This window comes from Procambarus clarkii, chromosome 69, assembly GCF_040958095.1.
Source record: "Procambarus clarkii isolate CNS0578487 chromosome 69, FALCON_Pclarkii_2.0, whole genome shotgun sequence".
Lineage (NCBI taxonomy): Eukaryota > Metazoa > Arthropoda > Malacostraca > Decapoda > Cambaridae > Procambarus > Procambarus clarkii.
The window spans coordinates 21,831,502-21,850,159 of NC_091218.1; the positions used below are offsets into that span (position 1 = coordinate 21,831,502).

At 39.3% G+C, this 18,658-nt stretch overlaps 1 protein-coding gene across 6 annotated transcripts in view; it reads right to left on the minus strand.

Moving 5' to 3' along the window:
• The window catches only part of LOC123772060 (uro-adherence factor A), a 34,438-nt gene extending 23,052 nt beyond the window's left edge, over positions 1-11,386 (minus strand). For 4 of the 6 annotated variants that reach the window (XM_069311239.1, XM_069311236.1, XM_045764921.2 and 1 more), the window contains exons 1-9: positions 11,236-11,386; positions 9,707-9,846; positions 8,963-9,100; positions 8,575-8,681; positions 7,351-7,427; positions 5,850-6,036; positions 5,466-5,614; positions 2,564-2,822; positions 1,219-1,321 (exon numbers count right to left, since the gene is read on the minus strand). In XM_069311239.1, the coding sequence (XP_069167340.1) occupies positions 1,219-1,321; positions 2,564-2,822; positions 5,466-5,614; positions 5,850-6,036; positions 7,351-7,427; positions 8,575-8,681; positions 8,963-9,100; positions 9,707-9,846; positions 11,236-11,328 (1,253 nt within the window). In that variant the 5' untranslated portion in view covers positions 11,329-11,386. The remainder of the gene's footprint in view (positions 1-1,218; positions 1,322-2,563; positions 2,823-5,465; positions 5,615-5,849; positions 6,037-7,350; positions 7,428-8,574; positions 8,682-8,962; positions 9,101-9,706; positions 9,847-11,235) is intronic. The other 2 variants (XM_069311240.1, XM_069311238.1) reach the window with 1 other exon arrangement.
• Between the last annotated feature and the right edge of the window lie 7,272 nt (positions 11,387-18,658).

Consider the following 18,658-nt stretch of genomic DNA (forward strand, 5'->3'; position numbering starts at 1 on the left):
GGAATCAGGAAGAGAGACCAGTAACAAGATGCCAGGAGCCTGTTAGACCTCTAAAACCACCAAACCTCATTATCAACTCACAACATGTTAGAAAAGACTGCAGTTAAAGCTGCAAACTTGTGATCATCATGGGCCCAAGGGTAGACTATAGGCTGGCCAGACTTGATGACCATCCATCCTGGGGTTGGATGGCCGGCACCGGGGATGTTTGCTTGTTTTCGGACTGGGAGTTCTGCTTGATAGTTCGGTTTTTGGTAGGAATTTTTAACCAGGTGGTGTTTTGGGATGCCTACCTTTCTGGGTGCCTAACCCAGTTGATGGCAGACATAGAATGCTTCCAACCACATAGGGGTTTCTATAGACCATTGCTCCTCTTACCTCTCTGAGGGGGTCAGGTTCTGGCTCGTGGTCACCGGTAGGCATAGAACTCCAATTGAATTAACTGATGCCAGGATCTAATACATACATATTAGCCCGGTAAGCTCTGGGGAGCCGGAGGGGCTCTCCACAGAAAAGTAGCCAAGTAAGCACAGATACATACTGTGATCCTCTGCAGTAAGAGCTCCAGAAAGCAGCTGCACATGGCGCTGCCACAAATCCTGTCCAGAGCCTAAAACCCTCAAACACTTCTGAGCCCAGAGAAAGGATTTGGGGAGACAAGAGGCCTTGAAAACTATGCCAGGCAGAACTGTGGAAGGCAAAGGAGGAGCAATCTTAAAGCAGGTGGATGTTATCAATTGCTGTTTGGATCATTTTTAAGAGTCATTTCTGCGTCATATCTTTTCTCTTTGTGAACCTTGCAGCTGTCTGTTTTGTTTCACTTACTTTCTGAATGTTTGAGGGTGATTGTAAAAATCCCTTGCTCCTTTTACCTCTGTGAGGAATTCCAAGTCTCTTGACTGCAAATAGGCAATAATGGATGTATGTATGGAGCTATATCAATGAGCTAGCACAGGGAGCCACAATTTTGGTCCCTTCAGAAAAAAAGCTATGCAAATAGTGATTATCAAGATAAAGTCTCAAACCGGAATGGCTATACCCATTAGCTAGAATGGGTATATATAGCTAGAATGGGTATATACCCAGAATGGCTATACCTATATATAGTACTTGGGCCCAGTGCTATATAGCACTAATGCAAAGAAATGGCAATTCCATTGTTAAGGGGCCAAAGTTAAAGACTAAAGAACCTCTTAAACATAGAATTACAAAACTTACGCAATATAGAACATGTCCCATTTGCCAGCAGTTGTCCCATGGGTGCGGCGGGTACAACACTTCTTCCAGCCACTGTCTAACTCAACTGTCACAAGGTTAGAATCTGCAAAAAACATTTTTCACTGAAACTGCTGATTGAGGGGTAATATTACAGTCAATAATATAATAAACAAAAATAAAAAATAATTTATATGGTTTATAAGTGTTTATAAGTGTTACCATTCTTTCAACTAGAGAATATTGGTCACTCCTGCTCTGCATGCATTTCTCAGCCATGGCTTATTCAATATACTTCACAATAACATTGTGATGCAAAGTAACTAAGGCAATCACTCTCCTGGCCTCTGTCACTCTAACCTTAAGAGTTATGGACACTCTTTGCCCATTATTGCAGGAACATCGATGACATTTTCGGAATAGCAAGAGGAGCGGAAAAGGTGCTAAACATAGACTGGTGGATAGATTCTATGCACCCAAACTTGATGTTCACAGTAGAAAAAATGAAAACCAGACACCATTTCTAGACACAATGGCACAGAATGAAGAGAAGGAGTGCGGCTCATGAGTGCTGCCCCCGAGTGCTACTTACGACACCATGGCAGGAAATCTACTACCAGTCAACACCACTGACCCCCTTAAGGACCAAAGCAAGGTCAACCTGGGTCACCAAGGCATAAGCAATCATGGCTCTTTTTTTCATAGAGCGAATATCCACCTGTAATAGTCTCGCCTTGCCTGCCTTATTTCAGACAGCTTGCCACCTACCACCTTACCTGAAAGGTGTCAGGTGGGAAATACTTTCCCACCTAAAGGTAGGAAAGAACAAGTGATTAAAAAGTAGTAGTGGTGGCATCCCTTGTCTTGAAGTGTCTTGAAGGTTCTCATAATATATCCTATAACTTTCCTGGCTGATGGAATGTTTGCTTTGTTATGCTCGCCAATGTTAAGCCATCCGACATTATTATTCCTAGACTCATTACATGTCATTTTTCTGTCTTGTATCCCGCATTCTATTTACGCACTTTCTTTCCATGTCTAACTATCTGAAATTTATCACTACTGAACATCATTTTTTTTCCAATGGCCAGTGGAAATTTTTTTTTTTATATCTGTTTGAGGGGCCCAGATTCTAAGCCTAGCTTCAGGTAGGTCAAAAAAGTCTCAAGGTCCTAACGTTCAATATCAGCCTTATGGTGTTAGAGATGTATGCTCTAGGAAACTACTAAAATGCTACACAGAAAGTGGCTCTTCATTACATTCAAATGCTCTGTTTTATACCAAAGTTGCATTTCTATGTACTGGTACAGTACTTATTACAGTAACTAAATAGTTAATATTTACTCACGATGGGATTGTGCTGATGTATCGCAGGAACTACTGGTACTTTCAGGAGTCTCGGTAGGAAATAAAGACTCGGTTTGTTTCAACAATGGACCTTCTTCCTCAGTAACACATGCAGAGTCTCGGCTTCTTTTTCTAGAAGCTGGAGCCTTTCTGACTTGAGTGGACCGAACCGGGGGCTGGTGTCTTGGGGATGATGACACAACACGAGAAGTCTGTGGATATTTTGGAGATGTTGGAGTATCTTCTTTCTTTCCATGATGCTGATAAAAATATGAAAAAATAATAATAAATTGTTGCTATAAATGCTATACAACAGTAAAATTGCAATTTCAAAAGTCCAGAAGCCAGTTTTTCCTGTTTTAAATTTTAAAAGTTGAAATTCATAATTTCAAAATACAGTGAGGTCTGTTTCCTTCAGATTGGTCTAGCATCAATCATCAATAATGAATTGATGCTAGACTAATTCTGCTGGACTGAGTTTTCTGGTATACAGCTTATACACTGACTGGACAAACTAGATATGTTGGGCATTTGTGAGACTCTACCCATTGGGGACAAAAGCCTTTGCAAACCACTACTTGACCCTCTTTGGGGCGGAAACATGCAGGATTTAGGGATCAAGGATCAACCTAATACTGAAGTGAACCACCTGCAAAAGAATTATAGAGAAGGCACAAAACACTCAACCTCCCACTGAAAAATATTTTGATGTGCCAAAATATTAAGTTTTAACATTTGGCTTACAAGCATATCAACCAGCTCTTCCTCTCTGCCACCAGGTAGCAGCCCAACCCATACTGGCTATTGGTGAGAAACCCACTTCACTCCTGTCTGGAGCCCAGATAGTCACACATCTATGATGTTCTGAGGATATCATTTCAATCATAATATACAAGTGTTAGATTTCTATTGAACAAGTTGGTCCATGCATTTGGAGTTCATGCTTAAAACATTTCACAAGTGTGTGTGCAGGCTGTTCATCTTGAATGTATCTTGGGGGTATTTAATTTCCTAAGCTGTAGTTTCTGTGTTTACTTCCCTGGCACTTGAGGTGGCAACCATTTACCACCTGAGTTATCTTATCTGTGGTACAGTATTCAGTTCCTCCATAGGAAGACTCCTCTTGAGGAGACAGGTCAACTCAAGAGCACTACCAATGTGTCCCTGGTTATTAGTGCTTTAGGACTTTGTCCTAATAGTCAGCAAGGTCTGTTGTGTGGAAGTTTATGTGATTAGTGTGTATGCATGCTTCTGTGTGCAGGTGCAGTGTCTATGCCTTTTTTGGAGAAAGATAGGCATAAGAGATGGCAGTTGTTCATATTTTATCTCTTTTAACACAATCATAAATTTGCTTTGGCTCTCATTTCTGGGATCCCTTATACAATGCTATTTATGAAAATCATCTACCACCAGAGTTGTCTTTTCTGAGGTATTTAATTCCTCCTTTGGGAAGTTTTCTTTCAAGTCGATCCTGTTCTGAGAAGTGCTTTGGACTTAAATGACAAACAAATTTGTTTTGTGTGCTTGGTTTGTCCTCAGTTCTGGCTCATACAGAACTGAAAACAAACCAGCCTTGGTGAAGAAACTTTGCATCATTCACCAGGATTAAAGATGAGAGTAGTTAAGAGACCTTTCATTTTATCTATGGTTACTTAAACCTTCCCTTGTTTATTAGCAGCAAAATTTGGTATTGGTTAGCTATGTGTGCAGCCTCTAGCTCCTGGTCCTTTCAACCAAAGGCTCAATTGATGCAGCATTCCAGTAACCCTTGGGGGGGGGGGTCTTTTACCTTGCCCTTCTGGTTGGGTTGTTAGGCATTGCCCTCCCCAATTCACAGCCTGATGATACTGTAAGCAGCAATTCTGGTGGTGCCCCACTGATTTGTTCTGGTATACTGTCTAGTTCTCTGCCTTTTGCAAGGTTTGTTTACCTCATTTCTCCATTGGTTGAGTTGTGAAATCATTCCCAACTCAACTTGGAACCTGATGATGCAGGATAAATCAGTCCAGTTTCTGGGCTTTTTGATTGTTTACCTAATTTCTCTGCTGGTTGGGTAGCACTGTCTCCCATCCAAGCCTGCCAAAAGTGAATGCAACAGTCTGGGTGGTCTCACCCAATCTTTTATTCAAGTGGACAGTTAATTACTGTTGAATCTAGGATGTTTATTTAAATTGTTTTCTGCTGGTTAGGCATAAGATCTCCCCCATTTGCTTCAGAACTTGTCTCTCTATTGCTTGCAGCTGTCCTTGTTCACTATCCCCTCCCAGATCACTTTAATTTCTTTGACTAAAAAGTTCCAGGGTGTTTGATGTTCTTAGATGAGCCAAAGCAGAACTTTAGCAAAAGAAACGCAATTAAACTGACATACATAGTGTGAAACTTTCTAAAACATGAAACTCCAACACCTGGACAGTTAACTCTGAAAAATATTTAATCAACTTATTCGGAATAAGTGAAGCAGTCTCAGCCAGGAATCATATAAATGTATCCAGTTATCAAATGTGCCAGGCGAGTCTGAGGTGATCGCCTCCTGTGAGCCTCAAGTGGATCTAGCTACCACCTGTTGGGGGTTGTGGGTAGTCAGGTTAGTGGAGGGGTTACTTAGTTCAAAGTTCTGATCAGTGATTTGGTATTGCCAAATATTAATCAAAAGGAGATTAAGTTATCTCATGTCTCAGTATTTTGCTAGTGGTGCACCTCGGTTGTAATCTCCAATCCCTTACAATTCTTGCTTCATTGTGGAGCAAAGCAGTTTGAAGACACCCTTCTCCCTGATAAGTCATAGTCACCAGGAGTCGCACATTCACAATGTCCTAACCATGCTGGTACAGGGTAACAGAAGCTAAATGGGAATGCCAAACCAAAATAACAAAATGTCATTAGTTACAAACAAAATTCCTTACTTCATATTTGCGTTTTTTCTTTAACGACTGAAAAAGCTCTTCAACAGCAGCTTTTCTCTTGGGTTTCCTCTTTTGATCGATTATTTCTACATCAAAGATACTTTTTTTAATAGGTGTTGTTACTGCTTCAACTTCTGGTAGTTCCTCCTCTGAAAGGGTGATGACAATTTATGCTTTGAAAAGCTTGTGTTTAACTATTTAAGTTGTCTCTATTTACTGATGTTAATAAAATAAAATGATTATTTTCTGAACTCAAATTTTTCCTGGAAGGCTCTAGCTCTATACCTTCACAAAATGCAAATTTCAGAAACTATCACCAACACTACTCTCTAATTTAAAAAAAATAACAAACAATTCTAATATAAATGAATAACTAATACAAACCCTTAATGCTATCTACTGAGTGTTGGTCTGGCTCTGGACTTGAAGAGCGTGAATCTGTAGAACTGGCAGTGGTAGCTGCTGGAGAGAGGAGCATCATCTCATCATCATCAGGTCCTGAATGCTTACTAGGACTGCAACTACTGCTGGCAGATTCCCCTTCTTCACCTGTCTCACTTGTTCCTGGAGGCTGTAAAATGTGCTATAATAATATGTACCATAACTAAGACAATTTATAATACAATCTTATTCAGTTTACTGTATATTTTCAACGTGCACATAAAATGTATATTATACTGAACAGAATAGTTATAATTATTCAAAACTGTAGGAAACTCACATATCAAGCAATAAATGTAATGAAACGCCTCTTTCTGGTGGGTCCCCTTGGTGGCTCCCTGAGCTACCTGCCCATTTAGCTCCAAGTTTAAAGTACACCACCAAGCTTTTTCAGTTACAAAAGCCTACTGGAGTCCAGGACCAGAACCTGGCCCCTCAATAGAGGCAAGGGAGTCTGGGAATAATACACAAATCCAGGCCAAAAGGAAAAACCACCAGAACTGCAGGAAACATTTATAACCCTAACACAAACTTAAGTTTAATAGGGAGCCGGCAGTTGAGCGGACAGAACACTGGATGCATGATCCTGTGGTCCCGGGTTCGATCCCGGGTGCCGGCGAGAAACAATGGGTACAGTTTCTTTTACCCTGATGACCCTGTTACCTAGCAGTACATAGGTACCTGGGAGTTAGTCAGCTGTCACGGGCTGCTTCCTGGGGGTGAAGGCCTGGTCGAGGACCGGGCCACGGGGACACTAAAGCCCCAAAATCATCTCAAGATAACCTCAAACTAAGTACACACACTCACTGTCCAGACCAGCTGGTATACACACTCGCTCACCACCATATGGCAGCCCTGGTAACTCATCCCCCCCATGCAGGCTGCTGCCATCAGTCTTGCACCTGATGTGGTTGAGTCAACAGCTGCTAGTGGCCTATCCACTCTTGATGGCTTTGTTTTCAGCTAAGTGTTGGTTTTTCTTTTGAACTTTATAACGTCTTTTTATTTTTTTTTTCTGCTTCAGTTGCGAGTTTTTTCTAGCCTCATAGTTGTGTAAGCCTCGAGTTTTCTTCCCCTTGAGTTTTTCTTCACTGTTTCTCCTGAACAGATTGTCAAGCCATTTGGCAGTCTGATTGCCTCATTTACTATGAACTTGAGTCGTCTGTAAAGCCTTGCTGCCTTTTGGATGCTTTCCTGGTGGAGTATCAAGAATATGTCTGCAGCCTCTGTGTCTCTGTGAGGAGGCCAGGATTTGGCTCTGGTCCCCAGTAGACCAAATGAACTCATGTGACTGATGTCACCCAGTAGTGGGAGCCATCTCAGCAAGATAGCTTCAGGAACCCACCAAGGAGCTCCTCCTAGGAAAAATTACTCCTCCCCAGAAAAAAAGGATATTAATGAGATATAAACAATTAATACAGTATTTACAGAGAAAAAACTGTACCTTTGACTCAAACTTTGTAAGCGCCCCAGATCGCACAACTTTTGTAACGCCATCAAAAAACAGCACCTCATATTGTTCTGAAAAAAATCAATGCCAAGTGCAAGTATGAAAAATTGTAATCTCTGATAAATTCTAATCACATATAAGTAATATCATAAGTATGAAACAGCAAAATACTAAACCATTAATCAAAACTTGAGGTTTCAATCGCATCAGAATTATTGAGAAAAGTATATCCCTGGGCTGGAATATCTAAAGATAAGAACAGGATAGTAATAGTTACAGGGCACGTTAATTTGTACAGGGTGGTCAATGGTTACAGGGCACTGTAGTGAGTGCAAGGGCACTGATTACAGAGTGCTGTAGTGAACACAAGGCCATCAATAAGTACAGGGTGTTTTAGTGAGTACAGGGAGGTCAATAATTACAGGGTGCTGTAGTGAGCACAGGGAGGTCAATAATTACAGGGTGCTGTAGTGAGCACAGGGAGGTCAATAATTACAGGGTGCTGTAGTGAGCATAGGGAGGTTAATAATTACAGGGTGCTGTAGTGAGCACAGGGAGGTCAATAATTACAGGGTGCTGTAGTGAGCACAGGGAGGTCAATAATTACAGGGTGCTGTAGTGAGCATAGGGAGGTTAATAATTACAGGGTGCTGTAGTGAGCACAGGGAGGTCAATAATTACAGGGTGCTGTAGTGAGCATAGGGAGGTCAATAATTACAGGGTGCTGTAGTGAGCACAGGGAGGTCAATAATTACAGGGTGCTATAGTGAGCATAGGGAGGTTAATAATTACAGGGTGCTGTAGTGAGCACAGGGAGGTCAATAATTACAGGGTGCTATAGTGAGCATAGGGAGGTTAATAATTACAGGGTGCTGTAGTGAGCACAGGGAGGTCAATAATTACAGGGTGCTGTAGTGAGCACAGGGAGGTCAATAATTACAGGGTGCTGTAGTGAGCACAGGGAGGTCAATAATTACAGGGTGCTGTAGTGAGCATAGGGAGGTTAATAATTACAGGGTGCTGTAGTGAGCATAGGGAGGTTAATAATTACAGGGTGCTGTAGTGAGCACAGGGGAGGTCAATAATTACAGGGTGCTGTAGTGAGCACAGGGAGGTCAGTAAGTCAGTAATGCAAAAATGATAGTGCTGGAAACCTCAATACAGTACATAAACATTAATTTACTTTATCCTTACAATTACAGAAATAGGAATGCTTACCGTCTCCCAATATCTTAACAACTCTAGCTTGGTAACGTTTGCCATCGGCTGCCCAGCGTGCAGTTACTCTATCTCCAACACGAAATTGACCATGTCTTTTATCTTTTCTGAAATAATACAAAGCACAATTCTTGAGACTACAAAGAATAAGGAGGCATTTATTAATAAATGCATTATAAAAAAATATGACCACTGACTGAAACTTTATTTCTGATTTACCTAAGAATACAATGTTACCTAGCTATTGACTCATTAGCTCTTAGGGACCTGGCATATCCTTGTTGCAGACAAAATATCTGGCCAATTTGAAACATACATCTATACACACGTACACAATCTATACAGTAATGTACATCATGCAATACAATATGAATGTTACAGTACGTACCTCTGAGAACTGCGTACCAGTGGTCTAATTCTTGTAGAGTCCATTTTGAGCCACTCATTAAACCGATTAGACCAGCGTTCATAATGAACTAGTATGTCTAGTTCTCCCCAATCTACTATTACTATTTTACACTGGTACCTAAAAATTGTGATAACTAAATCAATAAATCAATTTTTATAAAAACAAAATTACAGTACTGTATATCCTTTTTGTACCTTCATCTAATATGTCATTTAAAACACACAAAACTCTGCTTCAGGTAGATCCTTCTCCAAACACAGAAATATATATTTTTGCACAGTTTTATCCAAAATAATATTTTAAGATACTTTGATTCTAACTCAAATGAGAGCATGGCAGCCAATTATTCTGTACATGTACTGGGTATTAAATTTTGAAGGAAAACAAAAAAATATGGTGTTTGAACTATGCAAATACTGGAATAAAGCAGAAATAATACAACAATTGCAAAACTGCATATGAGATTATTTATAGACATAAGGCAAAATTTCCTGATAAGCAATCCCAATGATTAAAGGTAAATTTTTGAAAGCCAAATATCAAGTGAAAAAACACGAACAGTATAGCAAATGTACTGAAAATTTTGAATAACATACATTAATTAAATAATAAAACTAATATTTCAAATATGAGGCACATATGCTGCATGAGATACTATCAGACCAAAGTTAGTTATAAATAATTTCTACACATCATTAAAACAAATCTCATAAAAGAGCTTACCAGTTGTTATCCCTAGACTCTAGAACTTCCAACCTAGCTCCAGGGACAAAATCTATTCCAGGTTTGAAGACATGAAGCTGGCGAGCCATAGCATTGGCTTGGGCCACATCAGCTCGGCTGATCGTCACATCTGATTTACCCTGTAAATTGAGCTTGTGTCATTATGCTAACTAAATGTGTGTTGATGCCATAAGGATGATCAAGAAAGGTATCCTCAGTTTAGCATATCTCAGGATACAGACAGTGTTTATCTATCAGTGTCTATGGAGGAATAAGATCTAGCTCGGTGACAAAAATTTCCTCGTTACAAAAAAATTCCAATGAAGTAGCAGATATCAGCAGCCCCTCATGTTGAAGGTGCTTCCTCTGTGGAGGTGTTTAGTCAAACTCCTCCACAGGTGAAGGGAGCGGCATCTCCAGTGGCTCAACAATGCATGTTGTAGTTGCCTAGCCAGACATTGCACTGGCTTTCAGTTTTTGGGGCAGTTTTTTTTTTTTTTTTACACAGGTGGGTACAGGAATTGACAAGTGCTGCAGACTTCTGTTAGCAGGCTGTGAGCTCTCCCATCCCAAGGCTCGTGGTTACCCACTAACTTCCCTGAAATTATGACCTGCCATTTGTTTAACAACCAGGTACCCAATCACTGCTGGGTGAACAGCAGCATACAGTTAAGGACTGGCACCTAGTCAATCCTTGCCAGTGAGGTTACAAATCTAGGCCAAATCTCTCAAAGTGCCGGGCGAGTGTGTTACCACTACACTTCTGGGAGTTTTGTGCCAAAGTTTATTCCTTTGTGTGCAGACTGACACAGTTCTTCTCTGGTTTCCTTTGCACCTTTTGAAAGTAGTAGGGTGCCGTTTTATTAAATAGGGCTTCTCTCTCCTGTGATCACTCTGAACTCTTGTGTGGTGAGGCAAGAATAACATTACTTTTGTTTTATCTACTGGATGTTTCTTTTTCCATTGGAATAAACTCAATGGAGTACAGCTTCTCTTATTTGTCCAACTGGTTGTTAGCAGAGTAGTAATTGATATTAGTATTAGATTTTAGATTATATTTGGAGAGGCTTAGTTGAATCTAATGTTCGTTTTTGTTGCAGGAAAGAAAGATGACCATAAGGTAGTGACTCGTGTTAGATACAGTGCTATCTCCTTTCCCAATCTATATGACCAGACTATGTGGAATGTTATTAATCATAGTGAGTTAGCATGTCACCAGAAATTAGTAAATGGAATGTGTGTGTGAGAGTTTGTGGACCCTTATACAGTAGGCCCATGGCTTAAGAAAGCAACCAAGAGACTATCTCAGAAATAGTGTTTTATCTTTACTATTTTATTTAAAATAAAGATAAATATACTGTAAATGAGGATATATTTATAGAAGATGTAATATACAAAGAAACATACATATACACACTTAACAAGACAAAAAATTTCATTGTCTATATACAGTATCATGAAAAACATGAAAAAATAAAGTACTGTATATACAGAATATAATATATATACTGTATATAGAGGGTACTAACTTTGTCTGAAGATGGAGAAAACCCCAGGAAATCTTCTTCCTGTTTTGATGAATTTCCACCATCTTTGGGCTCTCCTGAATGATCTCTCTCCATCTTCTCACCTTTGGGAGAAGCTGAAATAACACACACATAAGACTCCACTATGTAAATGCACAATAACCAATATTTAAAAAAATGCAGTACTGTAGGATGTATTTATGCATGCTTGTATGCGCAATAATCATATCTGTATAGTATGTATATACAGTGCCATCACTGTACTCGCCCAGTTGTGCTTGCGGGGGGTTGAGCTCTGGCTCTTTCGCCTCAATTGTTCCAACCATCTACAACTCCATTTGCAAAACAATTTTGTATGTATTTTGGGCATCTTTGTTTCTTTTTGCTTGAATATTTGGCCTCTTGTTTTTTAAGGTATAGGTTTAAAAAATTCCTTGCTAAATGTGTGTATTCCTGTCATTACTGTATTCTGTATTTGATGATCATATTGCCTCTTTTCCGTCTATCTTTGGTATATTTAACACATCCAGCCACTACACACAACAGGTTTTTCAGTCCCAAACACATTTAGAAATGTCTTTGCATCTTTAAAAGTTTACTGATGTTCATCTTGAGATATGAAGACCATGCAGCTGCTGAATGTTCTAATTTCGGTCTCACAAATGTTGGGAATACTTTTTTTTTTTAACTATATCCTTAAATTTACAATTCTGAATGTGCCAGAGTAGCATAGGCTCTTCTCACAATACCTTAGATCTGATCTGATTGCATTTTACTATCCAGAACTACCTCAAAAAACCTCTTTCTGTAACATCTTTATTTCTGTAATATATATTTTATAGACTGAATGAGGCCTGCTTGCCATATTTCATTATTTATTTATTTATAAATACTGTATATACTGTATACAAGAAGGTACATTGGGTTTATGAGAGTACATAGCATTGATGTTTTTACATTCTTGTAAAGACACTAACACACAGCATTTCGGGCATTATGTGACATTAAAATTCATCTGCCATGTGTTGCTCCCTTCACTTATTTTATCTAGGCCATTTAGAAAGAGTGGTGCTCCTCTAGCATTGCCCCATAGAAGGAGAAGGAGTGGCTCATGGGTGGAAGAAATAGTTTATGAACGTCAGAAAAATTTCCCAAATTATCTTGGCATTGGAAAAAGTTGACTGCCGACCATCATCCATCAACTGATATTTCATACATCTCAATTGGTGAATGTATATATCCCTCTTTTGATATACAGTATTGTAAATAATGATGGACATGAGCTTGAAAATAGCATGCATCAATATCACTTTTATATTTGTCCAATACTGAAGTCTCAATATACTTTCATACAGGTTATCACTGTTTATATTGATTAAGAAACAATTTAAAATAATTTAAAATTGTCTTGTAGATAAAAGTTTTTATAGGACTTTTATATCCCAAAGAATCATTGGTAATGAAATTTCATACTCGTCAAAATATTCAGATAATTTTTTTGGCTTCTAGCTTATCGATTGGTTTTTCATTTTCATTTATACTAATTGTATTAGAACTTTGAAATGTTATTATTTATTTACTTATTTATCTATATACAAGAAGGTACATTGGGTTTATGAGAGTGCATAGCATTGATGTTTTACATTCTTGTAAACCCACTAGCATGCACAGCATTTTAGGCAGTAACTATAATTATATCATAAGGCTGAAACTGCAACCTCCTGTACAGATGAGACCATCTAATGTCACCAGCTCTTAGGATGTTTAGAATTTGAATTGTGAATTTAGAATACTAATTAGTAGTATGTTTCATCTGTGTGGAGGTAAGGAAATATAAATATAAAGATTGTGAATCAAATGAAAATTGTAGCAAAGCAGCCGAACAGTCTTCCGTAGCACAATTTTCAATTAAATTCAAGGTGTGGCTGGTACATGGAACATAAATAGCTGTTCCATTATGGACTGTAGGTCATTTACTTACCTGCCAGATTTGCTGGACTATTTATGTTTGACCTCAACAATTTTTAATATCTAATGACATTTGTTATGGATTCTAATACTGTATAACATTCTCTAGATACTCAGAATATATCTTTCTTTTGCACCTACCTCTTTATTAACATATCTTAAAATGAAAGATAACTGATTATGGGTCATGTCTGGGGAAGAATCAAGATTAACAGAATAATATAAAGCTTCTTTACCTTGAGAAATGAATTGCTGCTTTACTGCAGTTCCCATCAAACTCACCACAAGAAGTTGACATAATAGCACTAGAGATCTGCCATGAGGATGATAAACTAATGATAATAAATGCATATAGTCCACCGCCAAGCAGCACATGGTCAAAGGAGGAGCTAGATAGTAAACGTGAAGGTCTTATAACAATAATGAGAGAGATTATAGCGAGAGCGGATAACGATAGATCACGACTGTTGATAGTCGGTGACTTCAACTTGAAATCCATAGACTGGGAAGCATATGAAGCTAAAACAGAAGATTTTTGGACCTGTAAATTTGTAGACCTCATCCTGGAAACATTCTTATATCAACATGTTAAACAAGCTACGAGGATGAGGGAAGGGGACGTTCCCTCCATGCTAGATTTGATATTTACCAGGAAGGAGGAAGAGATATTTGACATTCAGTACCTTCCTCCCTTGGGTAAAAGTGACCATGTCTTTTTGGGAATAAAGTATGCAATGCGTTATAAGCTGGAAGAAAATAAGGAGGTTGAAGCAGTTGAAAAACCAGACTTCAGGAGAGGACATTATGGTGACCTTAGAAATTTTTTTAGTGAGTATAATTGGACAGGCTTGATGCTGGGCAAGGAAGTGAATGAAATGTATGTCAAGTTTTGTGAAATATATGATAAAGGCACAAATTTTTTTTTACCAAAACAGAGATGCAGGGCCAGAAAACAGGATTGGTTCGACAGAAATTGTGAGAGGGCAAGAGACCAAAAGACACAAAAATGGAATCAGTATAGGAAGAGGCCAAACCCCCAAACATACCAGCGATACAAAGATGCGAGAAACAACTATACAGCAGTAAGGAGAGAGGCAGAAAGAAATTTTGAAAAAGGGATAGCGGATAAATGTAAAACAGAACCGGGCCTATTCTACAAATTCATAAACAACAAATTGCAGGTAAAGGATAATATCCAGAGGTTGAAAATGGGAAACAGATTCACAGAAAATGAAAGGAAATGTGTGAAACATTAAATGAAAAGTTCCAAAGTGTGTTTGTACAAAATGAAATCTTCAGAGAACCAGACACAATAAGAATTCCAGAGAACAACATAGAGCGGATAGAGGTGTCTAGAGATGAAGTGGAAAATATGCTAAAGGAGCTCGGTAAGAACAAAGCAGCTGGCCCAGATGGAGTTTCACCATGGGTTCTGAGAGAATGTGCATCTGAGCTCAGCATTCCACTTCACCTGATCTTTCAGGCATCCCTGTGTACAGGAATCGTAGCAGACGTGTGGAAACAGGCTAACATAGTTCCAATCTACAAAAGTGGAAGCAGGGAAGACCCCCTCAATTATAGACCTGTATCATTGACAAGTGTAATAGTGAAAGTATTGGAAAAGCTAATCAAAACTAAATGGGTAGAACACCTGGAGAAATGATATAATATCAGACAGACAGTATGGCTTTCGATCTGGAAGATCCTGTGTATCGAATTTACTCAGTTTCTATGATCGAGCCACAGAGATATTACTGGAAAGAGATGGTTGGGTTGCCCGCATCTATCTGGACCTAAAAAAGGCTTTCGACAGAGTTCCACATAAGAGGTTGTTCTGGAAACTGGAAAATATTGGAGGGGTGACAGGTAAGCTTCTATCATGGATGAAAAATTTTCTGACTGATAGAAAAATGAGGGCAGTAATCAGAGGCAATGTATCGGAATGGAGAAATGTCACAAGTGGAGTACCACAGGGTTCAGTTCTTGCACCAGTGATGTTTATTGTGTACATAAATGATCTACCAGTTGGTATACAGAATTATATGAACATGTTTGCTGATGATGCTAAGATAATAGGAAGGATAAGAAATTTAGATGATTGTCATGCCCTTCAAGAAGACCTGGACAAAATAAGTATATGGAGCACCACTTGGCAAATGGAATTTAATGTTAATAAATGTCATGTTATGGAATGTGGAATAGGAGAACATAGACCCCACACAACCTATATATTATGTGAGAAATCTTTAAAGAATTCTGATAAAGAAAGAGATCTAGGGGTGGTTCTAGATAGAAAACTATCACCTGAGGACCACATAAAGAATATTGTGCAAGGAGCCTATGCTATGCTTTCTAACTTCAGAATTGCATTTAATTACATGGATGGCGATATACTAAAGAAATTGTTCATGACTTTTGTTAGGCCAAAGCTAGAATATGCAGCTGTTGTGTGGTGCCCATATCTTAAGAAGCACATCAACAAACTGGAAAAGGTGCAAAGACATGCTACTAAGTGGCTCCCAGAACTAAAGGGTAAGAGCTACGAGGAGAGGTTAGAAGCATTAAACATGCCAAAACTAGAAGACAGAAGAAAAAGAGGTGATATGATCACTACATACAAAATAGTAACAGGAATTGATAAAATCGACAGGGAAGATTTCCTGAGACCTGGCACTTCAAGAACAAGAGGTCATAGATTTAAACTAGCTAAACACAGATGCCGAAGAAATATAAGAAAATTCACCTTCGCAAATAGAGTGGTAGACGGTTGGAACAAGTTAAGTGAGAAGGTGGTGGAGGCCAAGACCGTCAGTAGTTTCAAAACGTTATATGACAAAGAGTGCTGGGAAGACGGGACACCACGAGCTTAGCTCTCATCCTGTAACTACACTTAGGTAATTACATGTAGAGCAAGATAAATAACAAGATTGCCTCTTCCTGCATTACCATACATTTTTGTTTAAATCATCAATGACAGGAATGAAATTATTAATAAATATGAGCAGTATTGAGAAGAGCTGTTAACTTTGACTTTGTGACTAATCATAAAGTTAATTTACAGTATATTTAGGGGTCTGTCTTATTTTAATGTAAAAATAAAGTAAAATAAAAATAAAAACAGTTTCAGATGAGGGAATACAGCATCGAATAAAAAAAAAAAAAAATTGTGGGCTATCCTGCCTTATACAGCATTTATGCATAGTTCGAATGCTATGATCACCCCATCGTGTTCAACACTGATAAAACCTTTGCGAGTAAAATATTTATAAATAAAATATAAAAATTGTTGTCAATTTGGAGGCTTCTGGGCTTGTGGGACCCCTAGGCGAACACTTCCTATGCCTGTGATATAATCTGCCTCTGCTGTCAACCAGTGATATTAGCATACTATCCTGAGGATGGCTTATGGGCATCTCCTCACCACCACAAGGCAGCACCCATGACAGTATGTCCTGTGAAGATGTACAAGGATAAATTTTTGGGTAAGGATATACAGTTGGTGACTGTGTGCGTATTACCTGGAGTGGGTTCTGGGAGTTCTTTTGTTCTGCGATTTCTTCTGCATTTTGCTGACTTGCTATAATTTTCTCCAAGAGGCCATTGCTTGCAGTGACCCGCAGGCCCACATATGCACTACAGCCCAGCACTTCTAGCAGGAACATGTCCAATTGTTCAATTTTTCTTGAACCCACCCATTTTGGTTCTGGCAATATTTTTAATGTTTGCTGGGAGGATACTGAATAGGCATGGACCTTTGATCATGCAATGTTCTCTATGCTTAAGGCACCTTTATTTTTCACTGGGTTTATTCTGCATTTCTTACCATATTGTTCACTTCAGTACTATGTTGTCCTATTGCTGTGTAAATTTTGAATATGGCTTCTAGTATCTTTCATGTGAATATGTGATACCTCTCTCGACTTCATTATAGAGTACATTTTGAGAGCGTCAAGACAGTCTCAATGATTTAGGTGCTATATTGTGTCTGTGTATGATACCTGCTTGATTGGGTTCTGGGAGAAGTTCTACTCCCCAAGCCCGGGCTGAGGCCAGGCTTGACTTGTGAGTTTGGTGCACCACGCTGTTGCTTGGAGTGGTCCACAAGCCCACATACCCACCACAGCCCGGTTGGTCGGTCACTCCTTGGAGAAAACTATCTAGTTTTCTCTTGAAGATGTCCACTGCTGTTCCGGCAATATTTATTATGTTCGCTGGGAAGATGTTGAACAACCGTGGACCTCTGATGTTTATACAGTGTTCTCTGATTGTGCCTATGGCACCCCTGCTCTTCACTGGTTCTATTCTGCATTTTCTTCCATATCGTTCACTCCAGTATGTTGTTATTTTACTGTGTAGATTTGGGACCTGGCCCTCAGGTATTTTCCATGTGTATATTATTACCACCTTGCTCTGGGGTGGTAATACTATATTTTGCAGAGTAGGTAATACCTACTCTGCAAAATCTAGTGGCTGGAGGCATTTTGGTTAAAAGTGGGGTGAATTAGGGTGTATGCACTTGTTTATATGACATGCTACAGGAGCCCTTTGTAGATAAGTTATCTTACATGCTGCATTCAGTGCTTGATCCAACAGTAAATGTCCCTAGAGCCTGGGTCTCTTGCTTGGTTAACTGTCTAAGTACTGGTAACTCTCCTGCAAGCAGTGGTGTAACTTATCATGGACCAACCCTTCAAGTAGCTCTCACTAATTGCAAATTTGAAGGATGCTTCTCAGCTTTGTTACTTGCCAATGATCATTCTGTTTGTCTGCCATGCTGCCTGTTGGGCTGATGAATCCTTTAACCCAGAGCCCTGCGACATTTGTGCTCCTGTGTCTCTTATCTTATCATAGCTTACCTCGGGACAGGAAGCTTTTCAGGCAGTTGCTGCTTTGTTGGTTTGTTTCTCCTGCTTTTGTAGTTTGCAGGAAGGTGCTTATTTCCATGCCCCAGAGTTGGTCCGTTTGGTTTTTAGGGATCGGATTTTAGAGCCGGTGAATTCCACCTAGTCAGAGTTTGCTGCTCCTCGTCTCTTCCCTACTGGTTTTGTGAGTTGTGTCTAATCTCCCCCCCCCCACCTCTTTCCTCTTGGTTAAAGCTCCAAAATGTTTTGGGGGTTTCCGAGTCAGGTCAGGGTTTAGTTGTTAACGATGGTTTCCCAGTGGAAGTGTTCCGTTTACTTTTTACCCAGTCAATCCTATTGTTAAAAGTGAGTTTGTTGAATAGCCCCTCTCACTTGTTAACACGTTTGTGGTTCAGCCTCTCCACATGTTCCCGACTGTAAACATTCTAGGTTCTCAAGAGCGGCTTGCTCCGAGTAGCTAGGCAATGGAAAAAAAAAAAAATTGGCAATGCAAGAAAAATGTCTGCAATCATTTAATGTTTTTTTTACACATATTTGTTGCATTGTAACAGTAAATTAGGTGTCAACATGCTCATAAGTGAACAGTCTAGATGCAA